General features: G+C 36.9%; 2 protein-coding genes across 3 annotated transcripts in view; one reads left to right on the top strand and one right to left on the bottom strand.

Moving 5' to 3' along the window:
- The window catches only part of LOC137392786 (ribosome assembly protein METTL17, mitochondrial-like), a 28,070-nt gene extending 21,023 nt beyond the window's left edge, over positions 1-7,047 (bottom strand). For both annotated transcript variants that reach the window (XM_068079111.1, XM_068079112.1), the window contains exons 1-2: positions 6,916-7,047; positions 1,315-1,522 (exon numbers count right to left, since the gene is read on the bottom strand). In XM_068079111.1, coding sequence (XP_067935212.1) covers positions 1,315-1,522; positions 6,916-7,029 — 322 coding nt within the window. In that variant the 5' untranslated portion in view covers positions 7,030-7,047. The remainder of the gene's footprint in view (positions 1-1,314; positions 1,523-6,915) is intronic.
- A 191-nt stretch (positions 7,048-7,238) lies between these two features.
- On the top strand, positions 7,239-13,271 carry LOC137393771 (protein SPMIP1-like). The gene is made up of 3 exons (XM_068080460.1): positions 7,239-7,524; positions 11,140-11,400; positions 12,435-13,271. Exons 1-3 carry the CDS (start codon positions 7,393-7,395, stop codon positions 12,645-12,647), a joined length of 606 nt encoding a protein of 201 aa, XP_067936561.1. The 5' UTR covers positions 7,239-7,392; the 3' UTR covers positions 12,648-13,271.
- The last annotated feature ends 7,127 nt before the right edge of the window (positions 13,272-20,398 follow it).

The following is a 20,398-nucleotide window of genomic DNA, read 5'->3' as shown; positions in this document are numbered from 1 at the left end:
CAGTCGTAAGACCAGTCGTAAGACCAGTCGTGAGACCAGTCGTGAGACCAGCCGTGAGACCAGTCGTAAGACCAGTCGTGAGACCAGTCATGAGACCAGTCGTAAGACCAGTCGTAAGACCAGTCGTGAGACCAGTCGTAAGACCAGTCGTGAGACCAGTCGTAAGACCAGCCGTGAGACCAGTCGTAAGATCAGTCATAAAACCAGTCATGAGTTAGCCATACACTCTTAGACCTCTTTACCGCTCATCTTCCAGTAAGAAAAGATCAAAATGTCATACCAGTCAATAGCAAAGCTAAAGGGAACTCACATAAAATTTTAGCAGATTTTATCAGAAAGTATCAGTATTTTTATTGATACTTTATTTTTTACCTACTATATTTTTATTAATTATTGATATTTTTCTATCATTTGCGATTGTTTTTGATGTTTAAGGTGATATGACTGCCAGGATGCTTCAGGATTAAAATCGCTAAAGCGTGATCGTGGTTAAAATGATTAAAAAAAAGCTGTGCCCAGACTTTTCCAAAAATGACGACAATCGTAGTGCATATTGTTTATATGTGATAAAAATATGGTCTCATCAGTATCAGGTGCTCATAGGTTTACACAGCATTTAAAGGAAAACAACAGATCAATTTCTAACTGATTTGATTGGCGATCTTAGAAGCATATTTTACAAACTGACAAAAACAGCTTTAATATTATTTTCGATATACCATATTTTAAATATGTGTTGAGATGTGAAGATATATCTTTTTTGCCGACCGATTAAAGGTTAACTTACACCACTGAAGTGATACAAATGAAAATAATATTAATATAATGCTGAGACATCAAGCTTCCATTTGATGTAAGTTTGTCTTTGTAGACCTAGCCAGTCCAGAGATAGTCAAGAGAGTTCTTAGAGCACCCAGATTCAGGCGGAAGTACGATTATGACATGTATAGCTGCAAACAACTTGAATGCAGTAGCGAATATCAATAACGAGAGACAATAAATAGGCAGCCACGCAACTAGTGACATCATTTTGGCACACATTTTCCTTCTGAGCGTCTTAATCGTGATCAAGTTTTGTCGATTTTAATCTTGAAACATCCTGGCAATCAGATCACCTCAAACATCAAAAACAATCTCAAATAATAGAAAAATATCGATAACTTCTAATAAAATCTACTCAAACTTTGTGAAAATTCAGCCAACTACTTCTGGTAATTCATCATCACAAAAGAGCATTGCGAAAAACTTGAAATACCAATCAGAAACTCTAAATGCAACTCGGTTAGATTTGAATTACCGAATGTAGAGACATACTTTGAGAAAGTGTTAGTGCAGACTGTATCAACCGTTTGGGTGGTCTCACATCTTTGCGCAGGCCTGAGCCAGGATAATCAGTGTAGCGTATACTTGACCCTCCTTCTTTCATATGACTGAAATATGTGTCATCGATCTGTGCGTCTGATGAAAGCTGGAATACTTGATTAGACCGAGAAGCGCGCGGAGCTTCTGATGTGTGCTCCACCTAAATAAGTAATACTGGCATGTCTGATAGAATGCCCTGCATAGATGTGATAAATCAAGAACTATGGACAAGCTTATATATAGAAGTCTGCAGCTCATGCGACTTACAAACTAATAGGAGATCCAGTAGATAGGCTCAGTATCAACAGGCTAAAACTGATTTTATTAAAGATGGCCTAATACATTTAAAAATCAAGTTACAACCACCTCTGCATATAAATGATTTGCCTCACAATATAAAATATGAACGAATGTTTGGCTCAGCCTACATAAGAATTTTCAATATAAACTACATGAACTTTTTCAAACATGAAACTTACATACGTAAAAGTAAAAAAACTTGAAAGGCAAAATCATAAAACAAAAATACATAAATTCAACTTAAGGTCAACTGACAGCACTTTAAAATTATATCTACAAGTATGCTGGCAGTCCCGTGTGCCATGAGAGGTCATTTCTGTGCGTAATAAGTATGCGCGCAATTATTCTTATATGTGGAAAGTTGATGGACTGGTGCCGTTGGTAGTGCACTAGGCCTTAAATCAGAATATCAATTGCAGGGTGAGGCAATTGTTTCTAATGCTCTTAGCATAGCTTCAGACTGACGGATAAACACGGGTCTTATTATATATAAGATAAATACCAATATAACCATCATACCTCATTTTTAGCTATGATTTTGATGCTAAAAAAACAGTTTTAGAGACCAAAAAGCTCATGATGCAAGCTAAAATCTGTGGCACATAAAGTTCATTTTTTTCAGCAAAACATAGACATATGATATTCGATGTTCATGCTGATGATTGACCAATGTGTGAACACTTCTGTTGGCTGCCAGTTTAATAGCTGTTTCACAGCTAGTCTCCATGCTACATGCTTTGGTTACCCAACATGGCAAACAATAATAAAAAATGGTCGAAGCAAATTTCACAAAACCAAAAAAGTCGCAATTACTTTCAAGTGGTGGTTATAGAATTCTAATAATCGACTTGTTAATACATGTTTGAAGTGCGCTATCACAAAATTATTTTTACACACAGAGAGGAAGTTTAAAAAGTTGCACATAAAAATTAGTTATTCTCGAAAGCCATTTGCTTAAAACCTTTTAATGCATGAACAGCTTTCACGAATAAGGAATTTGAATAGACAACTTTTAGATAATCTAGTTAAAAAACTAAGGATTTTAATATAATTATATAAAGTCACAACCGTTTTCGATTGATGTTTTGCGAAGATCATGAATGTTTCTGTCCATTTTTACCACGAGAAAATGTTGATAAAACCTGATATTCAGTCGCTATTACAAAAAAGATATTATTCAAACAACAATCCATAAATTATTTGCTACAGTTAATACAATAAAAATTGGTGCTCTCAGTTAACTTTTAATTGAAGCTAAATCTAGTTAAAGCTAAATTAAAACAAGCCATGTATTCATATCATTCACTCTACCAGTAAACCTAAACTTTGCCGAACAAACACATCAGGTTTGTTCGGCAACTTTGCCACAACAAACACATGTCTCCAAGGTTGAGTAACAATAAAAATCTCCTTTGCAAACCATTGCATCATTTATTTATTTTTTGCATATAGGTTTGTGTTTGTAAATTCAGTTTGATATAATTTTTAGTAATGCATGCTTTAATGCTAAAGGCAATAGCTTGATGTATAGATGGTTTTTCGCACTATGGAAGGAATTGAATCAATTACAATGTAAAGCTTTAGGAATATTTGCCTCAACATGATGGTTTTGACATACGGAGTAAATATTAGCATCGTATATCTGTTTGATTGTACTGTGGCAAGTAGCAAAACTCCAGAAATGGTTGCAACAAGTCAGCCTACCATAAAAGGTTGGCTAGTACAAACATTAAACTTGTGGGAGCATGAAAATATTACCTGATTTTAACACAGATCTCTCAGAAAAATAGTTCGTTAACAGGCCAGTATAAATTGTTTACGAAATTACATTTGTTAAATATTGGCATATGAGAAACTGCAGATTTTGTTATCATAGCTTGACTCTAATCTCATGTAGCATACATGAGTAGGTCATCACACAAATTTCTAAACCAAGATTTCATCGCTTTAGACAGAAACTCGACAAAAAAGCAAAAACACCAGGGATCAAAGACACGGTGTCTGCGATTCCCATTGATTTGCAAAAATACTTTGTTAGTCCATCAAAAAAAATCGTCATACATTATCACGTCCCAAAACTGTTGTTAAAGATGTTCAGAGATACTATAGTGATTATGTAGGCAATTTATGTATGAACAAGTGACATGCTCCGACATAATAAAACAAGTACTAGTTTATGGCAGTGGTCTATTTGTATTTAGTAGCTGTAGTAGTAGTTGAGCTAGTCCAAGCATATAGTCGTTGGTATAGGTATGACGACACATTAAAAGCAATTGATAAGTTTTTGGTCAAGCAAGTTTGAGGTGTTTATATTGTCAAAATTGATCAAAAATATTTTACTCTTCTGGGAAAAATGTGGGTGGGTCCATGTAGGAACTTCAAAATATACAGAGTAATAGAGAAAGGCTTCTGACATTTGAAATTACTGCTTGGTATTTGCAGACATAGCTTTGTTGATTGTATTGTAAAACTACGCATCTGCCGATAGATTCTGTTGCAGCTCTGAAAATTTCCAAACTCTAAGTTTTTCTGTTAAAAAGTGTACAGTTACAACTTTGAAATACAATCATCTCCATATACAATTTTTTTATACACAACATAAAACTTGAGTAAACATTTGTCTTAAAATTCAAAGTAATACGCAACATATATCTAAATTTCCCAAAATATGGAAGCCTTGTTAATCGGTACATTATTAGCAGTTCTTTTCCATATACAGTCAAACATGGATAACTCGAACTTAAAGGGACCGAGCAAAAGTGTTCGAATTATCAGAGCATTCAAGTTATCAGAGCACTGTCACAAGTCCATATATTTACTTATTTATTAGTAGATACATGTACATATACAAACTATAATATAAATCAAAAGCACAAATGGCTTGTTTCAAATTAAATGCTTCTAATGTAAAGTTTAAAACGTTTTCATCAAAAAGTATAGAGATTTTTCTATCACTTGAGATTGGTTTGTTGTTTGAGGTGATGTTATTGCCAGGACGTTTTTCAGATTGACATTGGCAAAACTTGATCGTTGTTGAAATGCTCAAAAGAAAAGACATTTTTTTCTTTTGGGGTTTTACCCACGATCAATTTTGCCGTTTTTTCTTGAAGTTTATGCAGATTACCTTACTTTACCTGGGATTCGTTAAGAGCAACACTCCGAGGCAGTTCAATTAGAAGTTTTACGGTACATTCTATATCACTCACGCTTTTTTAATAGATACTTATTGAATGTACACACGTATTCTGTGTTTAGGTCAAACGATGAATAGTTTTTTGTAGCTCAGACAACGTATACTTTTGATTACAACATTTTTTAAGACGTTTTAAACATTCAACATTCCGACGTTGATTCAACACGGAATCAACGTCGGAAAACTATTCATCACGGGCTAGCCGAGTCACGCACTCAAGGATTTTCGCCACGCACATACAAAACAACATGCGATTTTTGTTTTGTATGTGCGTGGCGAAAATTCTTGCGCGCGTGACCCGGCTAGCCCGTGCTATTCATCGTATCGCAGTATAAATCAAATTTCACCAAACTTTTAGAAAAGTCGTTGACAAAATATTTTGCCGATGGTGGTAATAACGACGCTTATGAATTACGAAAAGATGAAGTTTACCTCTGTGGCTTTGAATAAAGTGATTTTCTAAAGCGAAAACAACCGTTTCGGTAGCCGTTGGGCAAAAAAACAGTTCGAATTAACAGTGTTGAGTTCGAGTTATCTATAGCAATTTATCATTACGCGGGAACGGACCAAAGGAAATGTTCGAATTAACCATGTGTTCGAGCTATCCGTGGACGAGTTATCCATGTTTGACTGTAGTATGGCTCTAGTCTTGAATAACATCGAACTGTGCTCCACACCCATGTTTCAGTTTTAAGATCATTGATACCAGGAAGACTAAAATGAGTAGTAGTGGTAAAAACAAGGAAAAGAGCTTTTCTTAAATTAATACAAGTTATAAATGAAATTAACATGAGTAGTCTTCAGATCAATTCTTAAAAAATCTCTCAACTCTTTTAGTAGTTATCCTAAAAACAGAAAATGTCAATATGAAAACTTGGACCAAGTAGAAGTGGGCTGTGGCAACTAAAGATAAAAGGTCCAGATATTAACATATAATAAACAAAAACATATAGAAGTTATGTTAAATTGAAGTTTTCATAATGCAAGTTAGATTAGTTCTGTATCTCTCTCAGGACATTTACCTTTGCACTATCCGTCTCCTGTATTACAAAGGTTACAGATCAATTCACCTGTATTTAAGGTGAAGGCTATGTGACAACAAAAAACCTAACTTTATTATTACTTCATTAACTTAATTTACACAGCTTTATATAATTTAAAAATATTGACAATGGTCGGAACGCCCCATAGGTTGAGAAAAAATGGGATATAGATGGAGTCAAAATGATGGCAAGATGTGCATGAGTAGATAAGACATTTATCAACTACCCATCGTGCCATAATTTTTGCCGAGTGAGGCATACCTCCCATTGATATCTTCCCAGATCTATGTTACAAAGCAATGTTTGTAGGAAAACTTTTCAACCAGATAAGATTTATTTGTAGGGTTGATCTTTCTTGATGTAAATAAAAAATCGTGGGCAGTAGGAGAACCCTTGATACTAATTTCGTTTACGTCATAGCATTGCATTAGATTCACCTAAGTTACCTAAATATCAATTTTTTGAGTTTTTGTCAGGCTTCTTTCAACTAAGATGTTATTGGTTTCTGTAACAATTCAATTTTTTAATCGATAAGATCTGACATTAATAGAATGTTACTGTAGTTATGTGTATCCATAATTGAGTGTATGTGTCATACTATAATTGTGTCTTTTGTCTTATTGTTGTTGTCTTACTCTTGTCTAAAATCTTTAGGTTATTATAATTTGTGCTTGTGATAAGCTGTTAGAAAATGTGTTATGTAGGTCTTAGTGATTTCAGCGCTTTGTAACGGCTTCTTTGTTTAGTTATATACCTTGAGCAACTGTGCCAAATACTTTCCTTCCGAGTTCTCCTTGGGCGATTGCATAACCTTTTCCGTTCTTTTATATAATGTATATTTTTACTGTATGAATTCAGTGGGTAATTCTAATACAAGCGCTTAATCATGCAAGTAGTGTTACCCAGTTACTGAAAATTGTAACCACAGTTACATTCGCTAGACTAGTGCGATAACTCTCTTGCGTCTTCTCTTGCACAATACGAGAACTGGGTTGTTAAACCGTTGGTAGTACTTACTTGCTGACTAAAGCATCGATTGCATTGAAAATATATTTTAAAAGTGCGCGATTTTAAACAAAAACCACGTGAAAGAGCATAATTTGACAGAACAAATAGATTAATGTTGGCCATTGAGCTTGGCTGGTTTAATTTTATCAAGCCGCGTTCTATAAGCTATAAAGTAAAACTAATCGACTCGTTGCTTTGTCGTCAAATTATCCGTCGTTCATATTTTCGAACATTTTGACTGCATTTTCGTCTATAATACCATCGCGTAGGTTTTGTACTGTGGTTGCCTAGAGACCGTAACGCGCACTTGCTGAAACCCGTCATAGGTTGTTTCGTGTTATAGCAATTAAAAATTAGGCCTATTCACTTTTGACAAGTAGGGCTGAAGATTTAAGCGCATGTAACTCTGAACGCATTATTTTGTGTTACTAATACTATTTTGTCATTTGAATCAGTTGGCTGAATAAGTAGATTCACGAACTGATTATGGCTCCAGTCAACTTGATAAGCACGCAGGCTCAAGCATTTTGGACTGAATCCATAGACAAGGAAGAAACCACACGGCTATCATGGCATTCAAAAAGGAAATCTGGTGATTCACAATCCAAGCAAATGGAGGCAAGTAAAGTTTTTTCAACTAGTATGCAAAAAGAAGGTAACTGCTCAAAAATAAACCTGATGCACTACTAGTCTAGTTGCTTGCTACCGCGTTACACTCTGTTTTGAAAAAGCAGCTTTTACTTAAAACGTCTATTTATATGTTTATTAAAGTAATCTGCTGTAGGAAGGTTTTTACATTAAGAACTTTTCCAATAACCTTGATTCTCTGTATCTCGCTTCAACTGATAGTGGGACCATCAACTCCGTATTTCATTCATTATCATCATTCTCTTCTTTCCTTTTGGTCTGTCTCTTTCTGTTCTTTCTTTCATCCCATTTTACTAAGACTCTCCTGTCACAAAATATGTTCTAACTACCGGTACTCCTTTTTTTCTGGATTGTCTTTACAAGATTTAGCTGTGCTTCTCTGTCTCTATATAGAACCCCTTTGTTTCTAATCTTATTCCCCACATACTTTTCATTTTGTCATAATCCACATCTCAAATGCATAAATTCTTTTTATTCACATTTTTGTGTGTTTCTAAGCAATACAAAGTACTTGACCAGCCTTTTTTCAGTTTTAAGCTGTGACCTCTTGTCGAGAGGTCATGCTATGCTTCACAAAACTGCCTCCGCCATTACTATGCTCGTTCTTATTTGTTTCTCAGAGATTAAACTTCCTAAATACTGGAAGCTAAATTTACAGTATCAATTTATAAAAGTTTTGTTAAACAAAGTATATACATCTTTAACTCACAAAAAGTTGTACTAAAACAAAACAGGGTAGTTTTTCTCTCACTGAAACAAGCTACTCTGTAAACTCGGTACATGACCTGGTTCTTAAATCTATGGGCTCTAAAACATCATATTGCTTTGTTTGTTATAATTTTCTCCTTAAAAAACTGTAATCTCGCAGAAATTAGCTCATCTGTTGGTTTTTCATCAAAGGTCATTGCCCTTAGAATCATGTCAGTAAGTTGACAAATCCATATCCTCTCTAGTTATTGTCGTTGTCAAAGGTTTTGCTATAATTATTTAAAGATGCCATGGAAGAGTTTCAAGAGTATCAGTTGAAATCACATTAAGTCTTATGTTAAGCTCTTTTAATTGTAATATCAGCCTCGGGTATGTCTACTGGTAATTGTTCAGTTGACTCATCTGGATTGACAGCCTTTTTATATTTGAGTGGCTGAGAGGTCATATCATATGAGTTTGCTGAGGAATTCCTACAGATATAATTTTATAGAGTTCAAAGTCGCACTTGTTTTAAGCCAGATAAATTTATATCTTAGACAATGTCTAGTTTTGTGTGTTTTTATGAAAATGATGCAATTCATGGAGCGCTCAGTTGGCTCAATTATGGTCAGCAAGAGTGATAATTGTCCAGGAATAGTAATTGCTCAAGCTGTAAAAATGGTCAGTAAAAGTGTAGATAGATAGCCAGCTAATCCAAGCTATAGAAATATTGCAAGAGTATCAGCACATCAGATATGGCAGATATTAAGTGCTTGTTGTCCCAGTTTTATGATTATCAGCAGAAACAGTATTTGTATGTATAATGACTATGCATGGCAACAATGAAGATGGTGTGAGTAACTAACTCCTACCTTTATTAAAAGAGAAGCAATATAAGCCCATTAGCAAGTAAACAATACAATAATAAAATAAGCAAAACAAGAAAAATGACACTAAAGAAAGACTGTCTTTAAAAATATTACACTGCTGTGGCTCACAACATTGAGTTACGATAGTTGGTAGATCTTGATATTATGACAGAGATGAAAGGATGGAGAGGGGAACTGGATGCTCTCATATATCTCTGATGCTTAGTTTGCCTGTCTTCTAAATTGTTAGCAGTTGTCAAGTTGTAGCTACAGTCTGTAGGTAACAGTTGTCAAGTTGTAGCTACAGTCTGTAGGTAGCAGTTGTCAAGTTGTAGCTACAGTCTGTAGGTAACAGTTGTCAAGTTGTAGCCACAGTCTGTAGGTAGCAGTTGTCAAGTTGTAGCTACAGTCTGTAGGTAACAGTTGTCAAGTTGTAGCCACAGTCTGTAGGTAACAGTTGTCAAGTTGTAGCCACAGTCTGTAGGTAACATAAGGGGCTTGGGTTTCCAATGTTGTGAGTCATAAGGTTTGACTCATCCAGGCTGATGATATCACCAGATGGTAGCAAGACTCGTCTGCATTAGAGTCTCTCTGGCATCAATCTTTGCCATTACTTCAGATCTGTATATGTGTAGGTTTGCGCAATAGTGGTGGTCTAATATAAAAGTGTGTGTGTGCGCGCGCGTTTGTCCATAACTGTTTCGGGTAACCATTCAATGTTGATTGTAGTCACAAGAGTAAGTTTGCCTTGACCATGCCTAAAGGTCGGTTAATTGTTGCTTCTATATTTTATTTGATCTTCTCTATATACTCTTTTAATATTATTTAATATTATGGCATCTTTGTATTGTTTTTAAGTAACTTTGAGCATTTGTCTTTATAGCTAAAAAACCAATCAATATTTACAAATACATGTACTTGTAAATACGAAACACATATTTAGACACATGAAAGCTAATCACTAGAATATTTATAGAAGTGGTTATAGGTCTTCCTGTGTAACCTCTGATTCCGTCGCTAAGGTACTTCAAGATTATCTGAAGATTTAATGAAGACATACGAAGATAATGATTATCTTAAAGTTTTATATGTAAGTTTATGTTAAGGTGGTTAATGATGAAAGCTTGTGCTAGATTTTTATCGGTCAAAACTTCAGTGACTACCTGGTAAGTTAACTACATAGCTTCTAGGAGTTGTACAAACAATACACAGACTCTTAGGAACAAGAATGGGAATAAATAAGGCAAGCCAGAGATGTTACATTTGGCCAAAGTGAAAACAGTCATTATCATGTCGGGAGACTGCTATAAGAGCAATAGTCTTTATTATAATAAGATCTGTGTTCGTCAGTCTGAAGCCACAATCGGGAGTTGGAAAAAAATTACTTCCTATGGGATTCAAACTCGTGTCATTCCACTCTGTCACCTGGCATGCTACCACAGCACCAATCATTCATCTTTCAGGCTGATAATTAATTGTGCAGCTACTTATTCTCTGTGCTTTAGCGACACACCTCTCAATCGCTCACAGCGCTAGACTGACAGTGTACTACTACTTATAATAAGATGTAGTAGTACCTACAATAATGATAATAATTACAATAATAATAATAATAATAATAGTAATAATAATAATAATGGTGCCGCAGACAGGGCTGTCTGCTGCACCAACTGGTATTTCTTATCAACTCTCAGGATGACTACTGAGAGTTGATGCCAAGAAATACCAGGTTATGCGGCAGATGGCCCTGTTAGGATCGGCAAATATCCTCTGAAAGGTCTTGTTCATGCCAACCTAGTAGAACTAAGTTGGGAGAAAAGTTAAGGAAAACAATACAAAGCTGATAATAGTAATAGTGATGATATTATGTAATTTGAGTCCTACAAGCATCTTACATACAAAGTATTGAAAGAGTCCGAACTTTGAGGATGCCTGTAGATGTAAAAAGGTTGTTTAGTAATAGTGTTTAGTTAAGTTGTTAACATTGTCATTGATGCATAACAACTGATTCACTCCATTTTCATTGCAGGTATTTAGAAAGAAGATAGAAATGAATGCAATAAAGCCAAATTTGGATGTGGTCCGTGGGCTTCCAAAACTAGATGACAAGCGATTCGCGAAGAGATCCATAAAGTCGGTGAATGATGCAATTGACAAGGCAGCAGCAAACAGATATGGGAGCGGTGCAAGTCTAATTGTGGCTGACATGATGCCTGTTGAGTCTGAAGTACGCCCCTTACTCTATGATGGTGTCACTAAGGAAGAAAAGGGTAGATACCAATACTTGAAGGTATGTAATACTGACTAATACATAGTGTAATACATAGTGTACATACTCTACTCTATCTAGTGTCCTTCTCTACTCTGTCTAGTGTCCTTCTCTACTCTGTCCAGTGTCCTTCTCTACTCTGTCTAGTTTCCTTCTCTACTCTGTATAGTGTCCTTCTTTACTCTGTATAGTGTCTTTCTCTACTCTGTATAGTGTCCTTCTCTACTCTGTCTAGTGTCCTTCTCCACTCTGTCTAGTGTCCTTCTCTACTCTGTCTAGTGTCCTTCTCTAGTCTGTCTAGTGTCCTTCTCTACTCTGTCCAGTGTCCTTCTCTACTCTGTCTAGTTTCCTTCTCTACTCTGTATAGTGTCCTTCTTTACTCTGTATAGTGTCTTTCTCTACTCTGTATAGTGTCCTTCTCTACTCTGTCTAGTGTCCTTCTCCACTCTGTCTAGTGTCCTTCTCTACTCTGTCTAGTGTCCTTCTCTACTCTGTATAGTGTCCTTCTCCACTCTTTCTAGTGTCCTTCTCTACTCTGTCTAGTGTCCTTCTCTAATCTGTCTAGTGTCCTTCTCTAGTCTGTCTAGTGTCCTTCTCCACTCTTTCTAGTGGCCTTCTTTACTCTGTCTAGTGTCCTTTTCTACTCTGTCTAGTGTCCTTCTCTACTCTGTCTAGTGTCTTTCTCTACTCTATCTAGTGTCCTTCTCTACTCTGTATAGTGTCCTTCTCCACTCTTTCTAGTGTCCTTCTCTAATCTGTCTAGTGTCCTTCTCTAATCTGTCTAGTGTCCTTCTCTAATCTGTCTAGTGTCCTTCTCTACTCTGTCTAGTGTCCTTCTTTACTCTGTCTAGTGTCCTTTTCTACTCTGTCTAGTGTCCTTCTCTACTCTATCTAGTGTCCTTCTCTAATCTGTCTAGTGTCCTTCTCTACTCTGTCTAGTGTCCTTCTCCACTCTTTCTAGTGTCCTTCTTTACTCTGTCTAGTGTCCTTCTCTATTCTGTTTAAGGTTTTTCTCTGCTCTGTCTAGCATCTGTCAATCAGCTACTTTTTTACAGCTGAGACACAAAGTTGTACCAGAACGGAAATATCAGTTTCCACTGCTAAGCTCGTGGGAATATGGATGGAAACTCGGAGATGTGATAAAGAAAGATGAGATTAAGAAGCCAGAGTTTGGGCGCACAGCCCTGATTAGAGACACTTTCTACACTCGGAATCAGCTTCCACAGTATCCCTCATTTCAAATGATGAAATCCTACACTATGGCCTGAGACCTCTTCGCTCAATTTTCGTGATTCTTTCAATATTGACCGTCTTCTGTCAAAAATTGCTTTGCTTATAGTTTGGTTTTAAACATATTTTTCACTTTTAATGGTCTTTAAATATGATTCTAAAAGCAAAGCTGTGTTAGTTTGGGTGTCAGCACTCAGCATAATTTTGCACCCAACAAAATATTGATAATAAAAAGCTTATTTACAAAGAAGGATTGAAACTTGACTCACTACAATGTTATACAATTAAATGTATATACATAGACGCTAAATCAACACATCTGCCACATTTGTGAGTCAAGTTTGTAGTTGTTTGGCAAACAATCCTTTTATATAAAATTGATTTTCGAACATATGTAGGCTGCAATGCATTTACTTGCAACATCGAGACTGTTTCATTGTTGCCGATAAGATAATATTGCATCTGCTAATGTTTCTAAATTGCCTTGCAGAGACTGTCGAGTGTGCTATAGTATTTTGTTGTATTTCTCTCTTCTGTGCCTTGTTCTCTCCACCTTTTACATACTAGATCCTGTTTTTGTTATCTTTGTAATTTGTAACCAAAGTAACTGATAATATGAGCAAACATTTGCTAACTTTATTTATTAAAGATGTTGAAATATGATCAAATGTTTATATTTATGTGTAGACGCTGAAAAGCTCAAATATGAGGCCTGAGTTAACTGCTGAATTTGAATTAAAGACATTCCCAGACTTCAGCACAAGCGTTACTAACATTCATCTGAAGTTGTATCCATCATTGTAATTTATCACAAATTACCAGCTTAATAGCAATGTTAATGTTAAACCAAGAGTACACGCCATGCTACTCCATTGCGAGTAATCAAAATCTATTAAGTGGAAAATAGTCGGGCTGTAGTGGAAATTATTTGGTGAGAAACGTGCTGCATTTGAAAAGGCATTCTAAAGAGCTGCATTCTAAAAAGCATCAGCAGTCTGAGGCAGAAGTTTAAAAGGCAGCATTATAACAAGCAGGAGTGTCAGAGGCAGTTTTCTAAACTGCGGAATTTTAAGAGGACATGCAACATGGTGAGAAGAGGCTCCCTAAAGAGCAGCATGTTAAAAGCAGCAAATTAAAAAGCAGCATGCCATGTAGCGACATTTTGGATAACGAGTTCGGCCCAAGATTTGCCTGAGTTACCTCCTCTCTTGCTTTGCTACATTTTCCATCCCACTTTTCTAATAATTTGGAAGAAGGACATCAAATCTATACTAGAAGTGGATACCTCTGTGTTGCTGCTTTATAGAAAAAAACTCAAGTTATTTTCTCTTCACTTAAGGCTGGTATGTAATACATTTCTAATGACAACCCATCCTCCTATACCAACCATTTGGTTACCGGTACGTTAATCACAAATGACAACTTTCTGAGACAGCTTTGAAAGGCAGTGCTTTATAAGGCAGAGCTTTAAAAGACAGTGCTTTCTGAGGCAGAGCTTTAAAAGACAGTGCTTTATGAGGCATAGCTTTAAAAGGCAGTGCTTTATGAGACAGAGCTTTAAAAGGCAGTGCTTTATGAGGCAGAGCTTTAAAAGGCAGTGCTTTATGAGACAGAGCTTTAAAAGGCAATGCTTTATGAGACAGAGCTTTAAAAGGCAATGCTTTATGAGACAGAGCTTTAAAAGGCAATGCTTATGAGGCAGAGCTTTAAAAGGCAGTGCTTTTTGAGACAGAGCTTTAAAAGACAGTGCTTTCTGAAGCAGAGCTTTAAAAGACAGTGCTTTCTGAGGCAGAGCTTTAAAAGGCAGTGCTTTATGAGGCTGAGCTTTACAAGGCAGTGCTTTCTGAGACAGAGCTTTAAAAGGCAATGCTTTATGAGGCATAGCTTTAAAAGGCAATGCTTTATAAGACAGAGCTTTAAAAGACAGTGCTTTATGAGGCAGAGCTTTAAAAGGCAGGGCTTTCTGAGACAGAGCTTAAAAAACAGTGCTTTATGAAGCAGAGCTTTAAAAGGAGCTTTATGAGGCAGCACTCTGAGAACCACCGAGTTGAAAGGTAGCTTTTAAGAAGCAGCACTCTGAAAATCAGCATTCTCAAAAAAGAATTCTAAAAGGTACTGATGTAGTGATCACATTGTGTAGTCACAATAATTTAAATTCAATGGCGGTATTGCATGAACACACTGATTGGGAGGTAATAAAGGTTTTATGTAGTCACACTGACCAAAAAAGTATTATGGTATTGCGTAGATAAGTTGACTGAGATAATCATGGTGTAGAGTGAGCAATTTTTTTGCCTTTTGATTAGTAAAATTCACACAGATAGCGGAAAGTTTAACAATATTGAACTTAGCCTTGGTGTCAATGATTTTAGCCATAACCAGCAGAACATCCGCAAAAACATAGCATATACGTTACTAACCATGTAAGCATACTACCGATATGAGGAAACTAAAAACAAAACCGTATTGCAAAGGAACCTTCCGGTCCCTATTACTGCTGCACAAGATTAAAGACACCGATTGCAAGCAATATGACAAATACGTTTTATGAATATGTATATATATATTATATAGTACTATAACATATATATATGTTATATATATATGTTATAGTACTAGATGATATATATATTCATAAAATGTATTTGTCATATTGCTTGCACTCGGTGTCTTTAATTTTGTGTATATATAACTCGTAAACTGCTGACCATGCATCGAGCACTCCACCCAAAATCTGATACTACTAGATTGTATCTCGATAGGAAAGATGGCGGTAAGGGACTCAAAAGTGTACAGCAGACAGTGAAAGAGGAAGAGCAAAGCATCAAAGCATATGCAGCCTCCATGGCCACTTCAGATAAGTTGCTAGCTAAATTTCAATCAGATGCTCTTACAAAGAAGCTTCGCCCTGATGATGAGGAAATTGACTGGCACACGAAACCTCTTCATGGTGCTTATCACCGACAAATATTTAAGGTTGGCGATTTTCACCAGACATATATGTGGCTGAACAAAGGAAACCTAATGGCCAATACAGAGTCGCTAATCATGGCAGCCCAGGAGCAAGTGCTCCCAACAAGGCAACTCCAAACAAAAATCTATCACACTAGAGACGATCCTAGATGCAGACTGTGCAAAGATACACCTGAGACCATCCAACACATCATCAGTGGATGCAAGCAACTAGCAGGAAACGCATACACTGAGCAGCATAATCATGTTGCAAATGTTGTGTATAGAAGTCTATGTGACGAGTATGGCCTTAATAAACCACAACACTGGTGGGAAGCTCCTGGTAAGGTCAATGAAAATGACCGCGCTAAGATCGTCTGGGACTTCTACATCGGGACTGACAAGCATGTCCTAGCAAACTAACCAGATATAGTGGTGGTGGACAAGGAGAACAAGAGGGCTACTATAATAGATATAGCAGTACCCAATGACTACAATATAGCCAGCAAAGAAAAAAAAAAGGTAGAGAAATATCTCCCTCTTGGAGAAGAGATTGAAAACTGCTGGGATTTAAGAACAACTGTAATCCCAGTAGTCATTGGGGCACTGGGCGCAATAAAACCGGCGCATAAAATGTGGCTTGCCCAAATACTGACAGCAATCAACTCAGGTGAGTTGCAGAAAAGTGCGCTATTGAGAACAGCTTAGATCTTGAGGCGAGTGCTCAAACTCCCAGGTTTCTGGTAGGAGACCCGAGTTAGAGCAGAAAGTACCACCCATACGGGTTAACCGGGGTGAGGAAACAATTTTTTTTATGCATACTAGTAATATAGGCCTATTATCTATATTATCTTTCTCACTTTGCTCTGTTTTTTTTACTTCGGAAGTTATAATTAATTATAAATGTTTGACAGGTGAGTTGTGTAAGGCATTTCGATCTTTCTAATCTCATGAGCAGTTGACGAGTAGGTGATGGTGAGTCCGTTGTCATATAGGCTATTTTGCTGACATCACCTTGATCAGGTTAATGGGTTAGACTAACTTTGGGATCCACTTATCAGGTGTACTTTTTTCCTGCCTCACCAATTGATACGGCTATACACAGTTGAAATAAAAGTCTGAATATTGAGAAGCTAACATTGGTAGAATTATTCAGCAAAGCCAGAGCTATGTTAGCTTTTAGAAGTAGCACTACTTTGGTCTGTGCTAGAGGGACAAAGGTACTGCACTGCAATCTTGACTAGCTCAGGTCACGGTCATGTCGTGGGCAGTTGTCTTATCAATGTCAAAAAACAAGAAAGTATTGGTCAATGAGGTTGCAGGTGATATGTTTGTGATTCTGTTGACACCTTTGATATCTACATAAGTGCCCTAATCATTCAGGAAAAAACAATTGAGGAGTATTTGCGTAGGATATTCACTCAGGATAAAAAAAAAGTGGATCAAAGTGGATCATTATGTTTGTGGTTGCTAACCGCAAACATATTGATCCATGGTGTTGATTGTGGACAAATTGCTGTGGGCCAGCATTGTTGTATGAAAATATCTACTTACATGTGTTGAAGCAAAAAAGGGATGGCTGTCTGTTCTCTACATTCGCTTTAATGCTGCATAATACTACGGAATCCTCTGGTTTTATCCATTTATCGTAACTGCCGTGACTACCAACAACTGCTTTGACCTCAGACGTCAATGTAGCCTGAGCCCACAAATCCCATCATACAATATGTCTTTTCTTTTTTTGGGCCACACCAGAACTACCAATAAGCACATCTAGTAACCCACCTTACTTGTGATGCTTGTTACCTGATTCGGTCTTCATAGACTGTGCCTTTGGCTTGTCTGAGCCTGTGCCACTGCAAAAAATACTCTTCTCTTTAGTGTCAGCAACAGAGTCAGCATACTGCCTTAGTGACCACCGTCGCTACTCACAAAACCATCCTCATTACCAACACTGTCACCTAATGTCAAGCCTGGAGCTTGTTGGTTGGGTTAATAATGGCTCCTCAACTTCAGTTACCGTCTCCTCTATCTTAACCCCACTCTCACTAATAAAAGCGGGCATGATAGGCATCCCATGAAAATGCTTCTCCGGGGTCGTCTTCAACTGCACAGAAGGTGGCGCTACTGATATGGTTGTTGGTATAGGTTCAAACTTACTTATTTCAACCTGCCCTTGATAGAGTGCAAGTTTATTTTTAGTGATCCTCCTCCACACTTTGGGTAGCTGTTGTATAGCCACACTGCATGCCTCGGCATTTTCCAACTGCTGCTTTATGCTGGTCTTTCAGCCTAGCTATTTTCTCCTCGCACTTCTTTTGTAGCAAAAATCTTGATCTGTACAGAATTTTTCAACGCCGTGCTTCCTGCCTGACTTATTTGTCAGGTTTTGCAATTCGACATCATCTAAAACTTGACAATTTAACGCAGTAGTAATGGCTCTCAACAAAAACAACCTGGTTAACTTGTTTAATAACCTTCAAAACTTTTAACAAGCTCAAACTTGCTCTCGAATAATGCATTCACAACGGCCAATAATTTCAACTGCTTCAACTCAGTAATGTCCAAAAAGTTCATTCTCAATTATTTCACCACATAACCTTCAGCATCCATGATAGTTCTATGTCTACATTTCAAATGAACTATTACCATTCCAACTCCTTTCAACTCACTGTCATCAGCAATTTCTAAAGCGGTTGATGGCTTTTTAGCTGCAACTCCAACTTATTGGCTGTTGTTTCAGTTGCTATTGACACCTCAGCACCAGTATCAAATATAAACTCAACATTCTCTCTATTGACTTTCAAATACTGCACAATTCTCCGACTTAGTCATTGGTCTTCACTATATGTATCCCTAAAGTCAAAAAATCTAACACTTCTGCCTCTGCTACTGTACTCACTATTGTTAGAGCTCATAGAAAATATATTTCTATCCCTTCCACAGTCACTGTACCTCTCGTCATGCCTATCCAGATTTTGTTTTTCATACCGACTGTTTCTCTCACAGATAGGACTCCCTCTACTTTTATTTCTGTCCATATTGTTATCTCCATACTCCACTTATCCCTTACATCACAAGGGCTGTATCAGCTCCTATACCTTTTCCTACTTTTCCTATCTTGACTGTCATATCTCTCCTCACTGCTGCTATGGCTAAATCTTTGCCTGCTGTTCCTACCTCGACTTCTTTTATAACTTAATTTTATACCCCTATCCCTGCAGTCTCGAGATAAATGGTTGTGACATTGTTGTATAAAGATATCTACTTACAAATTTATAGCAAAGAAGAGACGGCTGTCTGTTTTCTTCACTCACTTTAATACCGCATAATACTACATAGTCCCATAGCTTTATCCACCTACCGTAACTGCCGTGACTGTCAGCAACTGCTTTGACCTCAGGTGTCAATTCAGTTTGAGCCTAACAAATCCCATTATACAACAAGCATGTCATGTAAGATTTGGGTGTAAAAAATGACTCATGGCAAAAACCGATTAAAATGCAGGATTGAAACACCACATGGTATCTAGAAGAATTATACCAGGCAGGTAGCTGTTCACACACAGGCAGGTATTATAACACAGGCAGGTAGCTGTTCTGTCAAACTTCATTGTTATGTATCTTGATCACTTATATATATAGTTGTTCTGCATTAATCAGCATGGATGCTATCATAGGTCAAGGTTGTTTGACTGTGAGTTCAGCTAGTGTACCTAATCTCCGTAATGTTGATCAATGTGCCAACATGTCTATAGTTGCAGCATTAGATATCTCTGGTATGGTTATCCTAATGATTAAAAACTGGTCATAGACTATGGTACAAAGTTGAATTAATTTATCAGTTGTAATTTGAGATAGACATAACAATGTGTCAGGAGAAGTTGCGCAGGTGGAGGCAGCTAATGCCTAATTGTTTTCTTTTCAATTTGAAAAAATACCTAGCTGTGGTTGTATGTTGATATTGTGCTTTCATAAGTTTCAAGCCATAAAATACGAAGAGAAGTTATATGTTGTTGGTCTTTGATGGGTTTTGATCTATATGTTGTACCAAAGATTATGTCTATGGCCCTAAAAAAGGTGCTTGCAATGGGTGGTGTGGTAGAATTTGGCACTGATCATTTTATAGATGACACTATTGTTAACAAAGACAAGGTACCAGTCAAGTACGCTAGAAGTTATTTTGAGAGATATTGCGGTAGGAGCCAACCAGCTTTGTGTCTGAGCTAACTCTGAGATCAGCTTGGCTCAACTTAGCCCGAATAGCTGACTTCCGGCAAGTAGACAAGATGACTTAGAATGGGGAAGGGCCAAAGCACACGATTCCCTATATAAAGAGGCCAGCAGAGGATGACAAGCAGAGCACCCTTGCGTCTTGCTTATATTTGTGTAACAGCTATATCTATATATATTTACCGTATATAAATCTCAGTGTTTGTCTTTTTGTTAAACCCTATGTCCAGTTGTAGCAATTATAATCTAGCAATTGAAAATCCACATGGCAGTGGATTTGATCTCGGGACCTCCAGATCTAGAGGCTTAACCATCTAGATCTAGAACTTAACCATTAAAAGCTACACGGAAAACAATGGGTTTAATGTGCAAACAATCATTATGTTGGTTAAGATTCTCACGCTTAAGCGCTTGCTTGGAGTTAATAACTAGCACTTTTGGCCGTTACGCGTAACGATTGTTAAGTTGCCTCAAAATGCGAGTATTGTTTTATTAATTATTTTAGTAAAGATCTAGCTTTTTAGGTAAGTTACTCAAATTTATTAGGTAATTATTCTGTTAACCGTGCAGTGCTAGGCAATCATCTAGTTTGATTTTATATATGC

This window comes from Watersipora subatra, chromosome 4 (genome assembly GCF_963576615.1).
Source record: "Watersipora subatra chromosome 4, tzWatSuba1.1, whole genome shotgun sequence".
Lineage (NCBI taxonomy): Eukaryota > Metazoa > Bryozoa > Gymnolaemata > Cheilostomatida > Watersiporidae > Watersipora > Watersipora subatra.
This window is presented reverse-complemented; position numbering and strand designations above follow the sequence as displayed.